At 38.6% G+C, this 22,472-nt stretch overlaps 1 protein-coding gene across 3 annotated transcripts in view; it reads right to left on the bottom strand.

Annotated features, from left to right (window-relative positions):
* spir (spire type actin nucleation factor) overlaps positions 1 to 22,472 on the bottom strand; it is a 77,504-nt gene that overhangs the window by 15,342 nt on the left and 39,690 nt on the right. For all 3 annotated transcript variants that reach the window (XM_070107021.1, XM_014231001.3, XM_070107022.1), the window contains exons 4-10: positions 16,507 to 16,624; positions 14,955 to 15,067; positions 11,138 to 11,255; positions 10,872 to 10,948; positions 2,514 to 2,644; positions 2,180 to 2,291; positions 1,489 to 1,621 (exon numbers count right to left, since the gene is read on the bottom strand). In XM_070107021.1, the coding sequence (XP_069963122.1) occupies positions 1,489 to 1,621; positions 2,180 to 2,291; positions 2,514 to 2,644; positions 10,872 to 10,948; positions 11,138 to 11,255; positions 14,955 to 15,067; positions 16,507 to 16,624 (802 nt within the window). The remainder of the gene's footprint in view (positions 1 to 1,488; positions 1,622 to 2,179; positions 2,292 to 2,513; positions 2,645 to 10,871; positions 10,949 to 11,137; positions 11,256 to 14,954; positions 15,068 to 16,506; positions 16,625 to 22,472) is intronic.

Here is a 22,472-nt window from a genome sequence, read left to right as displayed (position 1 = left end):
AAGTTGTTATCACAAATCAAAGTATTTTGTAGCGCAGTGAATTGGAATTTACAAGTAAACATAGCTATGCGTACACATACTAATGCAAATATTATGAAAATGGTTACAACTGCAGCACAAAGCTTTCGAAAGCTTCGCTTGAAAACTTTTGTTTAGCTGAAGTCGCTGTTGTGCGGAGCGAAGGAAATTGCTAAGACACATTCAAACACATACACATTTGAAGTAGTGCAACTTATTGTAACGCGCCTAAAAGTATGCAAAGAAAAATAAGTAGCGCTTCTATAATTTTTATAGTTAAATGGATGTTGTTGCCACACAACTCATCGCTAGCAAATATAAAAACATGCCTTTATAGAAAATAACACACAGAGAAATATAAATGGCTGAAAGACGAGAACTTGAAAAGTATTTAATAGCGTTGTTGCAGTCAGGTTCAACTTCTGTTTACATCAACAACTAGAACTAAAACGTGAAGCTTCTTAAACGTGCAAAATGGTCTCACTTCCCGGATCCTTCCCAAACACCGAGCATATGGCTGTATTAAAAATTTATGGTTACCATAATGTTAATATACACCGAAAGATTCATTCATAACTATTCTAGATAATCTTACCTATTTTCTATCTAAATTCCCCTATTGAATTGCTTCAATCCCCAGAATCCCCGGCGAGTTCACTTTTTGAAGTAATGCTAATTTCTGACATTTCCTTAATCTTTCTCACCAGGAGTGCAAGGCAATAGTAAATCCTTCACTTGCCACACTGTTTTTGTCAGCTGACAAATCGTACAACAGCGCCAATTCGCTGATCAAAGCGTAGCGCGCTCCACGCCACTTTGCAATTCTAAATCATGCTAAACATTGTCCAAGTTTGGAGCCGCCAATCGTGCCACTTTGTGGCAGCATCAACAGTGGTCAACAGCTAGTACATGACACACACATACAAACTTATGTAAAAACGTTGCAATATCGTTATGCAGTTGTAACCACTGTGGCATTCAATAGAACATACTGGATTGGTGCAGGTTGACATGCGCAGAGATGCTTCGCAAGCGATCGAACGCAACCGCATTGAATTGCTGCAAGACACTGCGAGAATAGCTAATGTCTGGCATTTGCTAAACAAACGAGAGATTTGCCGCGCCTAAATACGAGTAGTCAAATGAAATTCAAATTACTTGCAACAAAGCCGTAGCGAGCATAGAACAGCGAGCTGCGATGTCGAGCGCAGTTGTACAGTCAGGCGTTCGCTGTCAGCATGTGGCATATTTTATGCTGCTTGAATATGTCTTACCAAGCAATGCGCTTTTTGTTGCAGAAGGCTTGATATTTATTCTTCTAGGTACAGTTTTAGTATCCGTGGAAGTGGTCGAATTCCGAGTCAATAGTGTTGTATTCCATTCGTGTCTATAGTCTGTCTACTGCGTGTTTTTCTATGTGTTTGTGGTCTTATTCGGTTTTAGATTATATTTAATTTGATTTTGACTTACATCGATCCTTGAGTCGGGGCGGTGTTGGCGGTTGTATGTGCTTCAGTGTTTGTCCCTTTCGTATCGAGTCCATGAGTTGTTCGCGCGGCGATGGTGTGCGTTTAATGGGTGGCGGTAGTTTACGTTCGGACGCCTGCAATTACATTAAATGTCAGAGATCGAAAAACATTCGAAATGAAATTTTTTACGTAGACAAAGGAGATGGTATATATGAAATGGATTTATAAATTTTTTTTTTTATTATTTAATTTAATCTCTCCACTAAATATGACTTCTACGAGTATTTTAGTTCACTGAAAGGTTTTCAATTAAGACGAAAGAGCGTCTTTTCACTGTTAGTTGAATGTAAATATATTATTGTTTATTTTACGAAGAAAAGTTGTAATTTTAGTAGGAAAGCTCCCCTCTCATATTGTTTCACTGCTACTCTTTCGCCAATGCGATTATTGGCAATTACCACAGGAAAGTGCAATGAAAATTACCCACTTAACACTTTTCCAAAAATCAACAACAAAGGCAAAACTTTTCCAAAGCAAACAACGATGATGAAACCAATAAAATCCTAAAACCACAACTGTGCCAAAATGAGCAGTGAAACTATGTGCAAGTGATACAAGCGAGAAGCGGCGATGATCGTCATTATTCGGGGGAAACGAAGGGTATGTGTACGTTTGAGTGTGGTGGGACATACCTTTTTGAGTGGCGGCCGTGACCTGATGAACTCCAATATCATGGCGTGGGCATCTTTCTTCACGCGTGGTGGAATATCACCGTTCACCATCACTTTGCGCAGCTGGTACTTTCTATGGATGAGAGAAATATATAAATATATGTATATACTTTTAAATAAATCAAATATTAAAGTTAATGTTACAAAGTGCGATATTGAGTCAAGAGAAATGGTTCGCGGAGAGAGATAAGCTGAAAGGAGTAGGAGGGATAAAGGCATATCGTATTCTCACTCTTTCTTTCTATGTAACCTGCATAAATTCTTGACTAAATCGGTATCTGCTAGCATAACTTACTTGGATCGTATGTCCTCCATGAGTATCTCATACGGAGTCAACTCGTACTCAATGGGTGTGCGGGAATAATTGTTTTTCTTCAGACGCACACCGCGCCGCAGCTCATCGATCACCTGAACCCAGAAACGTGCCTGAAAATTAAAGTTGCATTCATAAGAAATATTACGAAAGAATAGAATAAGAAATATGTCACAACTAAGCTATAAGAAAAAATCGCATGCGAGAACAATTGTAATAGAAGGATCAAAACGTGACTGTATAACGAAGGCGACAAGAAATTTTGTAATTTTTGATAAAAATAAGAAAAAAGTCGCTATATCTCTTTAGTATCTAAATTTATTATTTAAAATATCGTTAAACACATTCGATTTTGAGTAAAATCTAAGATCAAATTGACTAACAACTCAAAATGTGTGTTTATGAGTTTTTCATGCAATATAATATTCTTTTGCAAAAAATCTTTGTAAATGTTAAAAAAGAAATAAGCTGGAACGTACTTGCAGGGCCCTCCAAATTTCCAGTTCATGCTTTAGTTTCAAAAAGAGGGAAACAATATTTTGAATTATTTCAAATTAATTTTCAAATGAAAAACTGGTAAGAATATCTCAATTTCAATGCTCCTATAATCTTATGCGCAAAACAATTATAAGAGCATTGCCACAAAACATTTAGCATTGTATTGCATACAAAGATTGTAATATTATTTACATTAGATCGGGAAAATCAAAGGTTAGATAGGTAACTACATGTGTGTATGTGTAATGACAAACATTGATAAATCCAAACAATTTTCGACAGACGCAAGAACCTAAACAAACAGATGGCGCGTCTTCGAGAGCAAAGAATATCGATGCAACACGCTAAAATGCAACAAAAACATCTGCAATACACAATTTTATTGCTAAGATGGTATTTTGCTATAATTGCACGTGGAAAGGAGGATTGCAAATCATAATCGATTTGCCGTTATAAACATAGGCTGTGTAAACAGCTATACAATAAATCCGAAGAAAAGCAAAAGAAACACGATAATTGCATAATTTTGCACTTGCAGCATCGATCTACACTGCCGAAGCATTCGCCAACAGACAGAAGCAAAGCGGCGCGCACACATAATCGCTATCTGGCAGTTATCCACTCTTCTTGCGGGCTTCTTTGCTTGTTGCCTTTGGCTTTCGTTCGAACTCTGCGCAGTCGCCATTGAAATTTAAGAAATCGCAGCAGCAATTGCCGCCGAATAAATGAAATTGAAATCGTCACATTAATTAATGTCACGAAAACATACAAACGCACGGCACACGCCTACTTTTTGCGCCGCGGCGTGCAGAAGTCCGCACCCAAGCGACTTGGCTAACTCAGCTGCCATTGCACCGACGCAGTGCCGCAGTGTGGCGCACAGCGACTTTCACTTGCAACACGCTGATTATTGTGTGCTGCAAGTGCGATCAATGTTGCTGCGACTGTCATGTTAGTTGTTGTTGTTGTTGCTGCTGCTGTTTTTCATTTTATGCCAGCGGCATTGTTTGCATTGCCACACTCGCACGCAGATCCTTTCATTGGCGATAAATTTATGAAAAATTGTGCTGTCTTGCATTTTTTCACTTTTGCTTATTTATTTATTTACAATACTTATTGCTTTTTTAGCGCTACGAGGTCTAAAGCAACGCAGTGTGGTGGCGTATTATGACTGCGGGCGAGAGTGCAAAATTTATACTCGCTTGCAATTAATAAAACGTTGCAACATATGGTCTCGCTTTGCATTTCGGTGAATTATTAATGATTTCGCCTTGCCGTTGGAGACATGTAAACAATTTTAATACCAAAAGAGAAGTAAATGTTACTTTGATACATGTCATGGATTCACACAATGACTTCTACGACAAATAACGCGACATTTTATGGCATATCATTACAAGTCTTATATAGCTATAATTATTCAAGGACATTTTGCGTTAATTTTTTACCAGCAATCATAAAAAATATGCGTGGAGGGTAAAGTTGAGTGCTTCGTCGGAAACTGTATGCTAAATAAAATGTTATTTTAATAATCCAAAATAATAATAATAATTTCCAAATCGTTCAGTTGCACTTGTAATTATCAGCAAATGGTTTCGAATATATTTCGTCGCATTTTATTAATCCGCTCTGTTGAATGTCAAGCCGACTTACGTGCAGTTGCACAAAATGCATCAAGTATCTAATTTGTCATCGCCGCGGTAAGCGACGAAACAATTGAATTAATTTACACCCTTTGGTGAGCGTTAAGCACCGACAGCTGTTTATTTATTATTATCTTGGGTATTTTCGTTTATTGCAATGAGGTTGAAGATAAAGAGTGAGAAGCGGTTGCCAACGAATATGTGCGTGAGACCGGTTTAATTTTCCTGACGCGCGTTCGTTCCAATTTCTCGTTTGTGTTTTGTTTTCGTTTGTTATTTCAACCTTATTTAACTGCATAATATTGTCGTAATTTGTATAATTCTTATGTAACAGCAAACAAAGTGTCAAAAAATTCGCCTGAACTCGTTGATGGCGACGTTCAACTTACAAACGACCGCCGAGGCGTGTGTGTGTGGTCAACGATTGCGTAGGTGCCTAAGCCAGATTTTGTAATGGAATTCTTTTGAGTGACATTGTGTTGATTTCTTTGATTATTCGTGTATTACAAATACGGGTATTTTCGATTTTGAAATCAATCGATGATGTGTGTTACCATGTAGTAGGTATGCTTTAGACCCTGTGTAGCAAAATATTTCATGTGAGAAATGATAAAAAAAGATTGTTTGTGTATTAATACAAGTATGTGTTCATATAGAAAAATCACAGCAAGCGTCGAACGTCAAAACAGCCCTACTTCTTCCTTTCTTATTACAACACGTCACCAGAGTTCAACAGTGAAAAAAACTTCTCTAAATACTTCCTTGCACCTGTAATTAATATTGCATTGCTGCAAACGATCAAAAGCTTTGAAGTGTGCGTGGCGCGATTACAACAATTTCATTTCAAATCAATGCAGATTGCTTGGAAATATCCACCCGCCTTTTTGTTGCTGGCCCAGACGCTGTGCTTGCAATGCAATTCAATGATGATTTAACATGCCAGCCGACAACATTTAACGAACCAAATCTGCCAAAACGCGAAAATATGTAAAGCAGCCAGCAGGAGGCAACAACAACTGGCACATGCACGTAACATATAAATGCCATAGTAGCCGTATGTGTACAACAAGTTGTATTAGCATAAATAACAACATAATATGCCAACAGCTTGGGCTTGTTCCTACTTCAGTTGCTGTTGTTGGTTTTGGCGATTATGTTGTTTATTGAAGGTAGAAAATAAATGAAAAAGTTTAAAGCGGCAATTTTACAATATCTGTACATTCGTTACAGCTAACACGAAGCCAGCGAACAGCAGTAGCAGCACAACAAAACTAACAGGCAAAGGCAAATTGCAACGATACGCACCGAAGAAACAGCACGAAAAAAGTGCAAATGGTTCCAATAAATTGGGGCAACAACAAAGAATTACAGCTTCCGCAAAGCGAAAATCTGCATAGCATGTGGGTAAGCGGCAAGTCACTCATGCATATGCAACAGGAAAATTTTCTTGCACACGTTGCCTCGACAGACAACATAACCGATAGTGTGGCGGGGCGGCCGTTGTTGCGTCGTAATCGTTGATATTTACTAGCTTAAATGTGATTGAAAATTTGCAAAAGAAAATGTTGGTGTAATTGGGCTGAGCCCTAACGAGCGTTCCGCCATCAAAATCGCCGCATATGCGGGTATCGCAGTTGTTGTAAATTGCTACTGAAATGCAGCAGCCGTGACTGAAAGATATTACAGTATAATAGTTTTCGGTCGCACCTTGGCCCACCCGCCTCCACCGGAAGGTGTTCGATTTGGTACGTTTATAGCGGCATTAGACAAACAGTAGTCGATTAAAGTCACAATAGTGACAAACACCTACAGCACAGTAGCAGTGGCTTTCAAATTTTTTTGCGTTGGCGTGAATAGTTTCAACACATTACAACGCTTCGTTGGTTGACCGGTAGACTGCCCAACTGAGTGACTAACTGTTGACGGGCTGGTTAACTGGGCGCCACCCAACGCAGCGTGACGGATGTCGCAAATCACCAAATCTTAAAATGCAAGAAATAGTCTCAATTTTTTTCGCGTAACTTGGTCACTCACCTCATGTTGGAAAAAATATGCAGCATATAGCAGGGCAAAGAGGCGAAAGACTCAAACGATGTTTGCTGATTACACAAATGATTGCGAAAACGTTGTTCAACCTCACCAAATACTCTGCCGTGCTTAATATTAGCATTTATTTAGTTTCAAAACTATCGCTCTTTGCAGTTATACACCTTATACAGCGCATATTGCTGTATTTTTTTTTTTTTTTTAAATATTTCATTATTATAGTACGCAATACATAATAATTTAATTGCAATTTTGCACTTTTAAACTTATTCTGTCTTTGCTTTTAGTACTAGGCGGAAACCAATGAGAACAGCTGACTAATTGAGAGTTGCATTTGAAACATTCAACACAAAGCGGATGTTGACTAGAACAGGTGATTAACGCCGCAGAGTTGCATTAAAACAGTATACACTAAGCATTGTGTATTAAATTATTCTAAAGTATATGTGAAGAAAGCATATTTTTTCATTATTATTTCTTTCAAAAATGTCTAAATTTTAAAAGCTTGTTTTTACAAAATATTTCTATAATACTTAGTTTACTTAATTTTTGATATTAAACTTTTTAACAGGATGCAACTCTGCTAACCACTCAAACATTCAAAGGTTGGCGCTATTGTCATATGTCAGTTTCCTTCCTTGCGTGCTTTAAAGTCATCTGTTAAAATTCGGTGATAAATTCGCGAATGCGCGATTTTAAGTTAAATATTATTTCTAAATGTTTAATCGGTGGATAATTTAATAATTTTGTGTTTTATAGCAAAAAATGTCAAAATATAAAGGGTTCAGTGATTAATACATAAATTTCTATGCATTCAGCTAGCGAGTCTGTGCGATGAAGAATAGTGCAAATGTAGTGTAAGGAAGTGCGTGAAAAGAAAATTGTGTGTGATAAATGTGTTTTTACAAGTTGCGGAATAAATATCAATTTACTGATATGAACTTTGGCTTTAGCTATGCTTGGGGTAAGCTATTTGCATAAATATATAAATGGCAGTAGTTTTTTAAAAACGCCACTTAGAAGCAGGTGTAACGCTACCAAAGAGGGAGTGTCCATTGTGTAATTTTGTTTGTTTTCATGGCGGCCGCATTAGTGCAGTGGCAAGAAAAGTGCATCACCACTTCGCAAGGTCTGGGCAAGACAACAAAAATTGTTTGCTTAGCAGTCGTCACTTCAACCGACAAAATATTGCATAGCCTAGTTTCTTGCAATACAGTGATACAACCCCAAACTGAAGACGAATGTAGACCTACATATGTACTCCACATTTATAATTATCACTAGTTGCTTCTATGCAAAACCATAATTACGTTTTCTGAGCCGTTTATAAAAATATTTATAAGTAAACGTTAGCATAGACTAATGCAATAGCTCCAGCAGCTAATGACTCAAGGCTGCTATATCAAATGCTTAGAAAACGTTTAATAGAGAATACGAGAACGTGTTTTGTTGAATGCCATTCACATTTGAAGGTATCAAATTGTATAAATAGTTCATTTATTAATTAAACAATGCAAAATCGGCTCGCAATTAATTATGCCACTTTACTTAGTGACACTTACTATATTTCAATTGTACATTATTTTATGATGTCTGCGTATAGTTTTCAAATAGATACTTTAGACTAACACAAAACATAAGCATAAACAAGCTGCGACAATGAAAACCGAGTGGCAACTCACGATTGAGCAAATAAACTGTGAATTTGAATTGTCATCGAATGTTTATTATTTTTTAGAGGAAAAACAAAAATACTTGTAGCAAACTCAGTGAGTATGAATGAAGTTGGAACTATAAATACATAAACACATTCACAATCATTATGCCACAGCAAATGACATTGGCAAGGCCGTTTAACTATAAATTGCTGTGACTATTTACCCAGATTTTTGGCGCTTGATAAGAGCCCGAAGCGAGTTCGTGTAGGAGAGCGACATTTGCTTCATTTTAATTTGTGATTTTATTTGTTCTCCTCTTTAAGTGTTTGTGTATATTTATATCTATAGTACATGACGCAATTCACAAAAAGACACTGATAAAGGCGACAGACGATAGAGCGTAAATTGAATAAAATCATAAAGTGGTGAAATGATAAGAAGTAAATGAGAAATTAATTATGAAGCATAAAGTAGCAATCGAAGAAGTTAGTGCTGAATTTATTAGGAAATAGAGGAGAAAAAGAAAAAATTGTACTTTGAACAAAACAATTTTGAAGAAGTACTACATTTTTAACAAATGATGAGAAGAAGTTAGTGTATATAACTGACAGAAGATAATATTACTGATATGCAACAAATTTTATTTATTAATGGTTTCTACTAATCACTTCTCATTCAGACAATTAAGGCTGCTTACACATTCTCACGCACTTGATGAGCTCTCACCAGTATTCCGATAGTAATTTAAATAGTAAAGTGGAACTATTTAAGAGCCCTTTAAGTGAGCTTTATACTACATGGTATAATCTTTCCTTTTTACTATGATTGAATAACCCTATGCAATTAGCAAGAGTGAAGGTAATTGCCAAGCTTTTCTGCGCAATCACAATTAAATAATTGAATAAAAATGTTACTTCAGCATTAAAAACAACCAAGAAAATAATAATACTTAGTTTAAAATAAAAATGATAGTAAACGAGTTACATAAAAATGTATAAACATGTTTTTACACATTTTTATATTTTTATATGCATATATGTGTGTCTATATTTGTGCTTTTGGTTGTGTTAGAAAGTAGTTTCTTATTTTAACTACAACTTCCGTTACTGCACATACGTTTGATCGATCATTTCTTTGATCTCTAAGTTTTTGCGCTGTTTTTGGAGACAATGAGATTATGAACGGAAATACATACATATGTACATAACTGTCTGCATAGGTCTTCGCGAGGGAGTATACAAATTTGTTTATCGCATTTCTAATCTCATGATTTGTCACTTGCAGTTGTTAACCAAAACGAATTGCCAACAAATGATTTGAAAAGAAAGCGCTTACACATATTATATAACCAAATTAGATTTCAAGCGTTTAACCAGCGCGTTATGGCCGTCACAAAATAAGCGTGGATCATTAAAGCCGGCACTAAGGCGAGCACATAATTGTCATGTGAAGGGTCGTGCACACACACGTGCGTCTATTTGTGCATACGTAAGTACGTAAAACATGCGTATAACATGTTATTTGGAAAAGTCTGGCAACATTGCCACACAAAGCTTAACAGAAATGCAATGCAATTGCTTATTTGTTCGGTAAAATAAAAGCAATACGAAGCTAGCTTTTAAATTGTTTTTAAAAAATACTGTTTTTACATGTTTTTATTATAACTAGAGCAGACATAATGGCTCAAACTTAATTAATTATTATAATACCTGCCCTTTTGGTCGAATACCGAAATGTATCGAGGTGCGGCATTTGTTTTTAATATAATATATCGATGTGTATGTGTACTCTTCTCTACATATCCACTGTCGTTTTGTCTTTTTGAAAAAACCGTGGTAATAAATCATTGTGACAACTTACGTACCGAACAACTCGGCTTTGTTGAGTACTGATGAGATAACAATGTTTATATGTATTTATCACATATGTATATCTGCGCTTTGATTGCTTATGTAACAGAGCAAAGCAACTTCAACACAAGTGGTATTCATTACCCATAGTCCACCATATAACTTGCAACGGAAACACACACACTGATTCCGATATGCGTGTTGGCAAATTGAGCTTTGTTGGGTTCAGCTAATTCAATTAAAGGGCATAATCACAGTGAATTAGCCCTAAATAGCGTGCTGTGCTTAACATTGCTCTTTGAACACAAACACACAAACATTCGAATCAATAGTATGAATAGGTGCGTAGAATTCATAGCAGCAAAGGGTGTGACTGCTTTCGACCGAATGCTTTTGACCGATAATTCAAATTCCTGTTACATATATCTTAAGTAAACCCAGTTTTATTTTTAATTTACAACTAAAACCTCAAAAACAATAATAACCATTACCAAATAAATGTTTTTTTAAATACAGTAGAAGAGCGCTTAATATGCTAAAAAAAAAGTAAATACGCTGCACATATGGAAATGGTGAGTTTACTGAACAACAGATATATTTCTTACAGTCAGCGTTCTTTGTCTAGAATGCGTATTGAAGACTTACCCAATCGTTGAAGCCCAGTTTGGCCAGTTCCTGTTTGGATGTTTGCGAACCGGCTTCTAAATGGAGATTGTCGGCACCTATGAAAAGACAAAACGACAGTTATTTTGGCAAAATGTTAAGTATAGAAATATCTAAGTTTAAGAATATCTAAGATTTTGAATATGACTTATAAACATTTTCCCAGTTATTTGTGTGGCCCTCTTATGTGCCTATAGATTATTTAAAATTATTCTTCTGCAATAGAAACTGAAATTGTTTGCACTCACCATCGTTCAAGACCTGCTGCAGGAATATGCGCAACTCGATTGTTTCAGTAACCAACGCACGACAGACCGCCTTGTAATGCTCCTCAGGTACAGTGGGCTTAACGTGATTTTTGCAGGCCTATAAAAAAAATGACACAACAATTTAGCGTAAATAAAAAAGTCAAAATAAATTACTAGACTTAAGATTTGAGAACAATCGATTTGTAAAATTTGAAGTGGAGCGCTAACAAGTTAAATAATTCGCATTGATCATTGTATATAAATAAATATACATATATAATATGTAGGTACATAATAGCATGTATTCGAGTATGTAAATAGAGATATGAACTGGAATTGCCACACTTGAGCGACTCCGTTGACTGTCAAGTGCCGAATACTTGTTTACATTGTCAGCGGTGTGTGCGATAGTTAAACTTTGCAACAACAACAATGTATGCTTAGTGTTAAAGCAAATGTGCATGCGCTTATGCACGAATAAAGCTATTGCATAGCTGGAAAATTTTCACGCCTGACTGTTACCTGATAGCTGAAAAAGCCGCAAAACGCGCAGCAACTGCACAATTAACAGCAAAGCGTGAAAAAGGCAATGCAAAATGCCAACTACGTGTGAAAATTCATTAAAGAAAATTGTTACAGTTTTCATATTTGTTTTGTCATATCGACTGCCGCCGCGATTGAGTCACCGCTTTTGTTACGCCTGACCGCTGCGCTGCAGCAAAAAAAAATTTCTTTCCCTGCCTCTGAAACAGTTCGCTTCCTCTTTCTTTCTTGCTTTCTTCTTTGTTTTTCATCGATCACCTCCGGTCTTCGACAGCCGTTGATCACATTCTAATGTGAATATCACACGCTTCAATGCCACAGCAACGCTCACTTACCGCGCGCCTCCTTTCTTTGTTGGCAACGGAATTTTTATGCTCGCTGCAACCAACGCCGGTTAGCAGCCATTTGTCGCACTTGCCACACAGCGAAACAGCAACAATAACAATTCTTAATATTCATTTGAATGTGAAAATTGTTATTATCGCTTGCGGTGAAGGTGCCAAGCTGCGCGTGCGGCGCGGCGTGTAGCGGGGCGGCAGCTAATGCCAGCGAGTGGGTTATGCAACCTTGTTTATGGTGATTTGATATCTAGGATGCAATGTTGCCGTTTTGTTATATCCGCTAGATACGTACCACAAGCACACAAACACCCAAGAGCACCTTAATACGCTTGCATATATGTGTTTGTATGTGTGAACACTCATTCGCGCATAAGCGCTTGCTAGCAGCTCGCTCAGCCAGTTGTGCAGCCGCAAAAATTGTGTTGTACAAGCGGATTATGTCTGAACTGGTTATTAATATGGCGTTATTAGAAGCATTGGGTATTTGAAATATTTATTACCGTTAAATTGCGAGGAAAATTAAACAGCACTGCTGTAGTCTCACTGAGTTTGCTATTTACGAGCAGAGATTTGGTATATATCCACATATACCCCACGTATACATACATGCATATTTATATACAAATTAGCTCCCAGTCGATTTCATTCAATTTATACCAATATACGACTCATTTATAAGTATGTATGTATATTCTTACATGTAACGCACAGTTTTGATATATCTTTGATCGATGTTTCCCCGTGAGAAATGTTCCGAATGTGTGTTAAATGTGAATATTTGTAAAACTCTTAAGCAGTTGGCTGTCAAAATAAAGGGGCTTACAAACCCATTCTACATACTGACGCACCTTAGTGTACGGAGCTCAATGCTAGGCGGATGACCGAGTTTGTTTCGTCGGATTGTCTTTGAAGTTTAGACTTTCCGCACCTGCCGATCACCAACAAATGTTCTTGGCACCTGACACTTGACTTGCAACAGGCACATGTACATACTACATACATACGTATGTGGAAAGAAAAATTGCAACTTTTATTATCCATTTGTAATGCACAAATATTGTGGAAAACTGGTCTGACTAGAAAATTCCGCCGAGAAGTGTGCCAATATTTATTTGACAGAAATCTTCTGTTGAAAAAAGCTCAGCTACTTTTCCAGTTTTTGTCAGCAGCACCTTTCACCTTTGTCTTTCATTTGCTGGCACTTCGCCATATAAATATTATATGCTAAGAATGCATGTGTGTGTATTTGTGTTGTATGTTTTGTGTATTGCCATAAATTCCAGCAACAATAAACATGGCAAAGCGTTGCATAGCTACCAGCGTTTTTGCATAACTTTGCTGCCGCAATCTACTTGCTATCGCACTCACACATTCACACACATGCACATGCATTAGCTTAAGCAAAATGTGTTTACTTGGTTGCACGAGTACGTTGGTGGTCATTTCTAACCGCCTTTTGTGGCATGTTGCACGTTTTCTATAACTGTTAGCATATGAATGCTTGTGCCACATTTAATGGTGCACATATTGAACGATTTGGCTCGCCAAGTGCTAGGCTTATTGCGGTGCGGCAAGTGCAGAAGCAAAGCAATAACAAAGTAACAACAATAGCCAATCGCCACTGCGCCCAGACGCCGCCAATGTTGCTCAGCTAGAGCCGTCCTTATGAGATGCCTAACCAATCGACTGCCTGCCACACTGTCGGGCATTAGAATATTGGCCATTTGTTTATAACGCACTGACAGCTGACGTATTTTATTGACCCATTGTTGCCAGAGGCCCCTACAATGCACGTGGACGTTTATGGGGAACTACGCAATGAATGTGTGTGTGTGCGTGTATTAGTAGAAAACTATATGCATTAGACAGCGAGCTGGCGCTTAAACTAGATGGGTGGTAGGAAAAGCTTGCATTTCGCAGGCTTGCGGTACGTAACCACGCAATTCGCACTTCAGTAGAAAAATGTATATTAATTGCCTGGGTGAGACCAAAAAGTCGAAAAAGTGAATATGACCAATTTTTGAACAGAAGCTGAAGCGCCGGCCGCCGAAAGTAATTGTTAGAGATTGATCTGGGTTTGCTTCCAAATTCCGATTCACAGCAAAAACATTTCTATTTGTTAGCTAATTTCAGTTGCGCTCGACTGGTTTTTGAAAAGACCTCTCATAAAAAGCTTCATTTGCCGCATAACTTCCAAGGGTCCGCAAATCTTTATATTTCCAAAAGTGTTGAGTGTGACTTATTTTCCATCAATTCAAGAGTTATGAAACAAATGTGTTGCAACACCAACAATGCGCTGCCAGATAATTGGTCTAGTGACCCTAAATTCGGTAATCTGATTGTCAATCCGTAACAGTGAATTTGTCAAAGTGAAGTACGAAGAGAAATAAATAAAATACGAAATAATAAGTAAGCAAATTAAAGCAAACCAGCGGGCACACCTTAAACCACTTCAATGGACACTCGATCTGGAGTCAACAGCAGGCATTGCAGCATAGCCGCAGCGACCAGCGATTGCAACGATAGCAATGGCATAAAAATATTATAACGGTCCAGCAATTATGCTCGTTAAATGCAGCTTGTAAGTGAATACAAGCAATTTTGTGACAGAAAGTGTGGGAACAAACCGAAAGAGTCAAGCGTCGGTGACAGGCCCTAGTGGCTAAGCAGAGGAGTGGTGAGCAATCATAATCAGTTAAATTGATTTGGAGTATTGCAGCTCATCACAGAGCTTTACATCACAATCTTAGAAGCACTTTGGTATTGATTATTGTTTATTACATAACATCACATTAGTGATCCTTCGAGTCCAGCTAATACTTTCTTGGAGAATATTTCTACCTAAGTCGTCTTATGCTGTTATTTATTACATTAAGTTAGAGTTTGCAAAAACTCTTATTTGCTGAAGTTCTGAAGTATCTTTCCAAACTTACCTCAAGCACATAATCAAATTCTTTGGTTTCATTCCACTTCTCATCATCGCCCTCATCATCCCAACGTTGGTGGCCCTCATCAATGCCCTCATCGATGCAGTCATCATCGTTTTCTGAAAACCAGATAATATTTAATTTAGTTGAATGCTTAAACAGTAAAACATAACAGTTTCATTCGACGTTGTAGTTGCTAAAAGAAGAAAATATTTAAATATCGAGATCCAAATCCAAAATGTGTTATTCATTCGCGAAAACAAAGGCAAAATCGGCAAGTAAAGCAATATCTGTGTATTTTGCAATTCAAACCTAGTTTCTATCCCGCTACGTCACTGCTTAGCGCTGTGTGCCACTCGCCGTCGATCAAAACGAAGTTCACAAAGCAGGGCACTAGTCACACGCGTCCTTGAAAAATCAGACCCACTCTTAATTCGTGGTCGGGCAACGGCTGTTGCAGAGCCGCGATATACAACAAGCACAAAAAACACACGGACAGACAGGAAATGTTATTCAGTTTGAAGTGAGACTGAATTACAAACCGCCGATCAATGATCGCCAACTACAGACCGCAGATCGCGAGTCGCAGATAACGGACAGATGGTGACATGACGCTTGCGGTTTCCCGCAAAACCAAAATTTACGACAGCAACACGAACATTCAAAATATAAATCGAAACATAACACAAAAAAGTGTAACAACTGAATTAATTCACTAACAACAACAACGCCAAATTAACGAACACGAAATTGAGAACAAACAAGAGAGCATTAACAACGTACAAAATATTGTTGTTTACCGATTCGTATTTTGCACTGATTTTATGAAAAATAAACCAGAAAATGGAAAAAATATATAAGTGAGCAAATAAATTAGAGAATGAACCGAACGGCAGTGACTGGGTCGATTCGTCACTCGCTTCTGGTGGTCAGCGGATCACGTGTTGATAATCTGGAGTGTTGTAGAATCTGATAGTTGTCGGAATCAGAATTGTGACCGATAAAAAAATATAGTAGTTGTCATGAATTCAGATATAATTGGTTTGACGTTCGAAACAGAAATTTATCGGCTTTGGGTGTCACGGAAATCAATTTTATCGGTTTGGTTATCAGAAACAAAGCAAGAGCATAGTCGCTGACAGATTTGAAATGTAAGTTAAGAAATTAATTTATATAATTGTTACAATTTAATTTATCTTTATTTCTATAAGGGAAAAACATAAGAATAAAATACAATATGTCATAATTGAGTTTATGGTAAAATCCTGATATTTTAAGAGGATTTGCAAAACGTAAAAACAATCAGATTCTGTGACACTATTAAAAACAATAATTGGTTTGCTGTTTTCTGACAACTACGCAAATCTGTCTTGGATTCCACAACCACACTGATTAATTTCAAATTTATTTATAGATTTTAAGCTGGCGTTGTTCAAGTTATTTCTCAAAGTACTGTAGGACGCATGCTAAAAACAACAATATGAACCTGACGTAATGCGATCTAAAGTGGTGAATAAGCCTATGCTTAAAAGTCTAAGGTATAAAGTTTAAGCTGTACCTTCTGCTGTCATGTAAGCGATCAGTTCCTCCAGCTCATGTGACATTTGACACTGTTCATCCACTGTCAGGTTGTAGTCCAAGGCGGTGTACACGATCACTGCGACTTTGCGTAGGATCTGAAACAACAAAATAAGTTCAATTAGTAACTTGCAATTGTAAAACTTTGCATATAAAAAGTTAGGCAATTAAAATGAAAAAGTGTCGAGAAAATAACTGATGTAATGAAATTTAACTAAAATTATAATGTAGAAAATTCAAAACATGTATTTGGCGTCTGGCCGAACGCACGCGATCGCTTGTAGGCGCATCTTCAACCATTCGCCACTCTTCGCCATTGATTGTAATTTCATTTATTTGCTATTATTTTGCGGTTTCGAAGTCGTGATATAGCAAAGATATGCAGATGCGAGTCAGCGAAGCGGTAACATCAGCAGAGACAAGTGGTTTTGGCATCTCAAAACAGAAAAAAACAACCCGAAATGTAGGCAACGAAATAAAAGGCTTTGCACGCCGGCGGGTAGCAGGCAGGTGTATGAGTAACTTTCGCTTTTCATTATAGTTTGTTAATGAAATAGGCTTGAATAGGCTTTTTGCTGGGGGCTTTTGGCCTTTGTAATGGCACAGTGTGAATGTAACTGTTTAAGCAAGACACTACATTTTCGAGTATCGAATCTTCAAGCTGCGAACATAAGTGCTCGCTTCTTCCAATGTTCAGCCAACAACATGGACTCATGCGCACATACACACATTCAATGGCAGTTAACAATAAAATTTTTCGTTTAATAACTTCATATTTTCCGATTTTATGCACATGTCTCGCTTTTGCTCGTGTCAATGGCAGCACTCTAACGGAATGAATAGCTTTGACTGTGGCATTGTGACATCACAGGTGCCTCGGGCTGTGTGTTGCACGCCCAAGTGAAGAGGTTGCTGCGCAGCCGCCCACATGGCTCAGCCATGGCGCGCCACAAACTGGCTTGTTGAACTTATGCTGTTGGCGGCGGCAGAGCGGCGGTTGCATTAGTACCTTGATATGCCGTTCAAACTCGCACACTCATGCAAATACATATCTATGCACATGCTCAACTCAACGTCTTTATAATTTTGTTTTGATTTATTATTAATTGTTGCCGTTACTGTTGCAAATGTTTGTGAAATTTGAATTAAGCACTTGTTACCACATCACTTGACATCACCGCTTAATGCTGTGACCTTTCCGTTGCATTTTCTCTTAATGCATTGTTATTGTTTGGTACGTGTACGCTTTTGTTGTTGTTGCCATTGCGCCGGCCATGTTGCCGCGGAATGCATTCGCAACGTTGAACCCAATTGGCGCAATGTCAAAAGCATTCGCCGTGTTGCACCGTTATTTATGCGCGTTGTTCGCTGCTGCATTGGCGCTTTGTGTGTTTACGCAGCGGTGTGAATTTTTGAATGCCGTTCAACTCGGAGCAACAAAAGCGACACACAAGCACAAGCGCCTTTTTTCACGCTCTTTTCCTCCCTCGTTTGCTTTTATGTTGCCTTTGCTATTTTTAACCAGTGTGCGAAATTGGCATTGGCTAATTTTATTTGCTCGTTTTGCAGCTGGAAAAATTTGTTAGTTGCGAGTTTCAAAAATGTCGCTTTTAACGCGCGAAACAATTAATGTGGCAACATTAAAGTTACAACATTTTTATTATTATAAAGCACTTCACATTGTCTCCATGTCTCCACTTTCGACGGCATGGCATTGTCGTTTGTCTCGGTGCCAACAAATCGTTGATGAGTAAATTGCGAATGTCAGCGGCGTGGGAGCTTTTCGGAAATTATGCAAAAATCGGCCAAACGAAAGTGGAGTAACTACCAAATAATGCTTGTCATCAACAAAATTTTCGAAATGACACCGCGCAGGCGCAGAAGTGCTTACATAATGCGCTGTTTGCATATGCTAAGTAGGTAGGTCAAGTGGCGAGCATTGAGACGGCAATGCAAAACGGCACATGAGCATATAAACACGAACGATAATAATATAAATATGTGAGAAAATCTAGCGATGTTGAAATTTCATTGATATTTAGTATAATTGCACTAAACACCTTACTTTGGGTTAAGCGCAGTTGCCTGCCAGCTCTCTAAGCATTGCTGTTCTTTTCGCTCAATTATAAAAATTTGGTTTTATTTAGCTTTTAGTTATTCAAGAAAGTTCAATATGCTTCGAGTAGTATGAAGTTTGAAGGCTCAACGCCATTGCTACGCCAAAACCATACGTCCTATCTTTTAAAACAACCTACAGCAACGCGTAACCTGGCAGGTCCAATTTCCATTTTATAACTAGTGCATTTGTTCCTTATTCCTGTATATTCGTGAGCCAAGGCTTTATATGCAAAACTGGAGTCAACACTCTGACCTATAAACCACTCTATAATAGTGGCTTCAACAGAATGCGAAACATCAACAGTGGCACAGGGAAGCAGAACAGTGATTAGGGCACTAACTGAATGCTCAAAACTTTTGATTTGGGAACATCATATACATCACAGTAACAAAAAATTATTTTTGGGGTGGGAGGGATGTGATCATGTTGCATGCGCCACTTCATTACTCTTTTTAATTACGACTCTCAGAAGATCTACACAAATTGCAAGTTGCATGGGACATTAATTGAATTTTTTGCATTTGTTTCACACTTCCTAGTCACTTTGGTGCAACTGTTGATTTCACGGCTGATAGGAGACCTCGTCGGCGGTTTAAGGAATGAGCGCCTATTATTGCGACCGATTGTAAGTCTGCCGCGGGCGCTGGCAACGTTGCAGATGGGTATGGGAGTGTAGCAATCGCGTAAAAATCACTTTTGCCACACGCAAAGGAAGTGCGCGTCGGTTGTGCTTTCCGCTCCAGTTGGAGTGCGATGTGGCAAGTAGCTGTCGACCAGGCGCAAAACAAAAGAAATCGCAATAACCAAACACTCGCGGCCACTTAATATGAACCAATCGTAAAATGCGTTGTCCAGTTTACTGCTGTTTTGTTGTTGCACAAGACATTTGTGGCAAGTTAGAAGCAGTTAACACGCCAATGAAGTGTATATTGCTGTAACTACTCGCCCAACAGGGTTGTCGGTGTGGATCGCTTGCCATGTGCAACGCGAATAAAAGCGGTGGCAAAACAACAACTATCTTAACCCTTCGGCATGTTTAGCATTGCACTGCATTTTCGCAGTTCAGCTGGCATTCGTGTTTGCATTCTTAGCAAACATTTTCCCAGCATTTCCTGACCATTGCAAAGCCTGGGAAATTGCGCGCCGATCATTAAGACCTGAGGAGAGCGCAGTCGCACTCACATTCGGCAATCGGACAGCAGCGGCTGCTAAGCGCTCGCGGAACGCAGCGGTTCAATGTGCTTAACCTCGACGGTGAACTCACGCCGCACGCTTTATGTGGAAACTTTGTGTCGATTTCAGCTTGTTTACTCCTTTCGGCGGTGTGTGTGCGCGTTGGTTCACCAATGAATGGCAGAGCGAGTGAGTTTCGACCATACAACATGCGGCGCAGCGGTGGGTGGGGGTGTGGCATGTCGAGCAGACAATGCAACGTTGCGAATGAATCGGCGCGTTTCCACGAATCAATTCATATGCATAGAAGTCCTATGCAGTGAGACAACCTTATTGCAACACATCACGCGCGGCGATTAAAATCAATGGCAGTTGTCGCTGCTGCATGACTAATGCACCAAATGGTGTTTCGGTTAATATTCCAGAATAGAATTAGTGGTAATATTTGGAAGAAACTCTTACTCCACAACTCTTTTTCAAGAACTCGCTTCAGAAAAACTAAACAACTACTTCTAACAAATATTCTTAAGCGAAGAGAAACATAAATATTGTTTTAGAAAAAAACTAGAACTGAGTGATTTAAATTTATTAACTTCGATTTAAAAAGTGTTGGGTAACTTTAGTTTTACTTCCGCTAATTGAGGTAGTTGCCTCACCGTTTTAACAATGCGATTCCTCACAATCAACCTACTGTATATTGCAACAACAAGCACGAGTATTTCGAAAAAATTCGGTTATCTGCGATCAGTTTATGACATTTGCCAACACCTAGTCTTATCAACATCGGCAAGAGAAATTTGCCGCCGCCATAAATTGTGTGAAACAGCAGCGCGTCGCACAGCAGCCAATTCAACGACTCAACCTAGTTCACATTGAGTGGATGCGTACGAACAGGCAGGTTGCACAGGTTGGTTGGGCACACAAGCGCACACTCCCTGTGTATCTCCATGAGTATATATATATACAAGTATATAGACACAAATGCGCATGCTTTGAGAAGTGTCACCGAAATAAAATGTGGCATGCAATATGATAAATGTGTCATAGCCTGCTAAGCATAATGTATGTATGTGTGTATGTAAATGCCGTTGCGTTGTGAAGCGTCGCTGATGATTATGTATTGGCCGCGGCTGATAAACACGACATAGGCAATTGCGCATGCGCGCACTGTTTCAAAAGCATTTCGCAACGTTTTGTGTGCACCGCGTTCTGAGCACCATCATTGAATGACATGATAATAAAATATGGGAATCATGAATCATCATAAACGATTTTGAACAACTTCACTTTCGCCAACTGAAATTCGTTTGGATTAGCATGGAGCCTGTGGGTCTGGGAAGGCACCGTAAAACACCAGCATCTCCGAAATGACATATTATTTATGCCTGCGGCTTGCCTTTGTGCAATGCGCACCTGAAAATTTAAATATCTGACTGCTTCTACAGATACGACACTCGCAAATGTATATATGCAGTTCAGCAAATATTTACAAACAAACGCGCAGCTGAGCCCACGAGCAACTTGAGTATGCAACACGATGGCAACATTGCTTAAGTTGGCATAATCGCAAGTGACAACATTTGCAGCGCTGCCGTCGATTTGGGTCAAACATGAGTTTGCGCATGTGCGCTCCTACACACATAGAGTACATTGAAAAATACCTGATGTGAGTTTGATGACTAAAAGCATTTATTTACCAGCAAGCGCGCAACCAGAGGTAGCAACCCTATTGGAAAAACATCCATACAGCCGTGAAAATATTTCCCAAAAGTTATGAATACTCTAAGGCGCGTTTTTGATTAAAGAAATAATTAGATATATTTGTTATGCATTAGCCTTATCGAATGATATTTCTTCGCAAAATTTTAGACTTTCGGATAAAACAAATTCAGTTTGGTGATCTCTGAGCACAATCGAAAAGTTTTGCATAAAACGAGTGTATTTTCCTACAGCGCTTTACAGTTAGAGAAGCGCAAGAGCAATATGCCACATTTACATACATAAAAAGCGGTAAACATGCATAAGCTTATGCGCAAAGACAATAGAGGAGAGTCTGCGAAGATTGCCGAAAAACCGAAATGATGACATTAGAGGCATGACAGAGCGCTTATGGTTTATGCTTTGTAAACACACACGCCGCGCGCAACGCGAAGAATCATAATAATATTGTTTTGAGCCAACAAAAAATGCATAAAAGAAGAAGAAACTAAAATACGCCCGGAATACCAACAACAAGCAGGTAGCTGAAGTAAAATGAAAAATTCATGAAATCGTTAAGAAAATCTGAAAAGCGCTGTTACATTTACATGCAACATGCTTGGTTGCCGTCATCGCCGTCACAGCGATTCCAAATATTTTGTGCGCATGTTGCATGCAGCGGCTCCTCCACGCCATTGTTGCACTGTTGCAAACAACATAGCGAGATGCCAATTGTTGTGGTAGCTGCTCGCCGTTGCAACTGCGCATGCGCAAAGCAAGCGATCACTGCCAGTCAGCAAACACACAAACAAACAAACAGCCTGAAAATTTAGCGTTTCTGGCAGTTTCCCAAGAGATTTGAATCGTTGTTGTTCGGTACGCTGCGCACGGCTGCATAACAAAAACAACAATGTAACGACAATATTGGCGCTGCTGGTGTCGCCTAGAGTTGCATA

This window comes from Bactrocera oleae, chromosome 3 (assembly GCF_042242935.1).
Source record: "Bactrocera oleae isolate idBacOlea1 chromosome 3, idBacOlea1, whole genome shotgun sequence".
Classification (NCBI taxonomy): Eukaryota; Metazoa; Arthropoda; class Insecta; order Diptera; family Tephritidae; genus Bactrocera; species Bactrocera oleae.
Note: the sequence above shows the minus strand (reverse complement) of the source record. Positions and strands in the feature narration are given on the sequence as shown.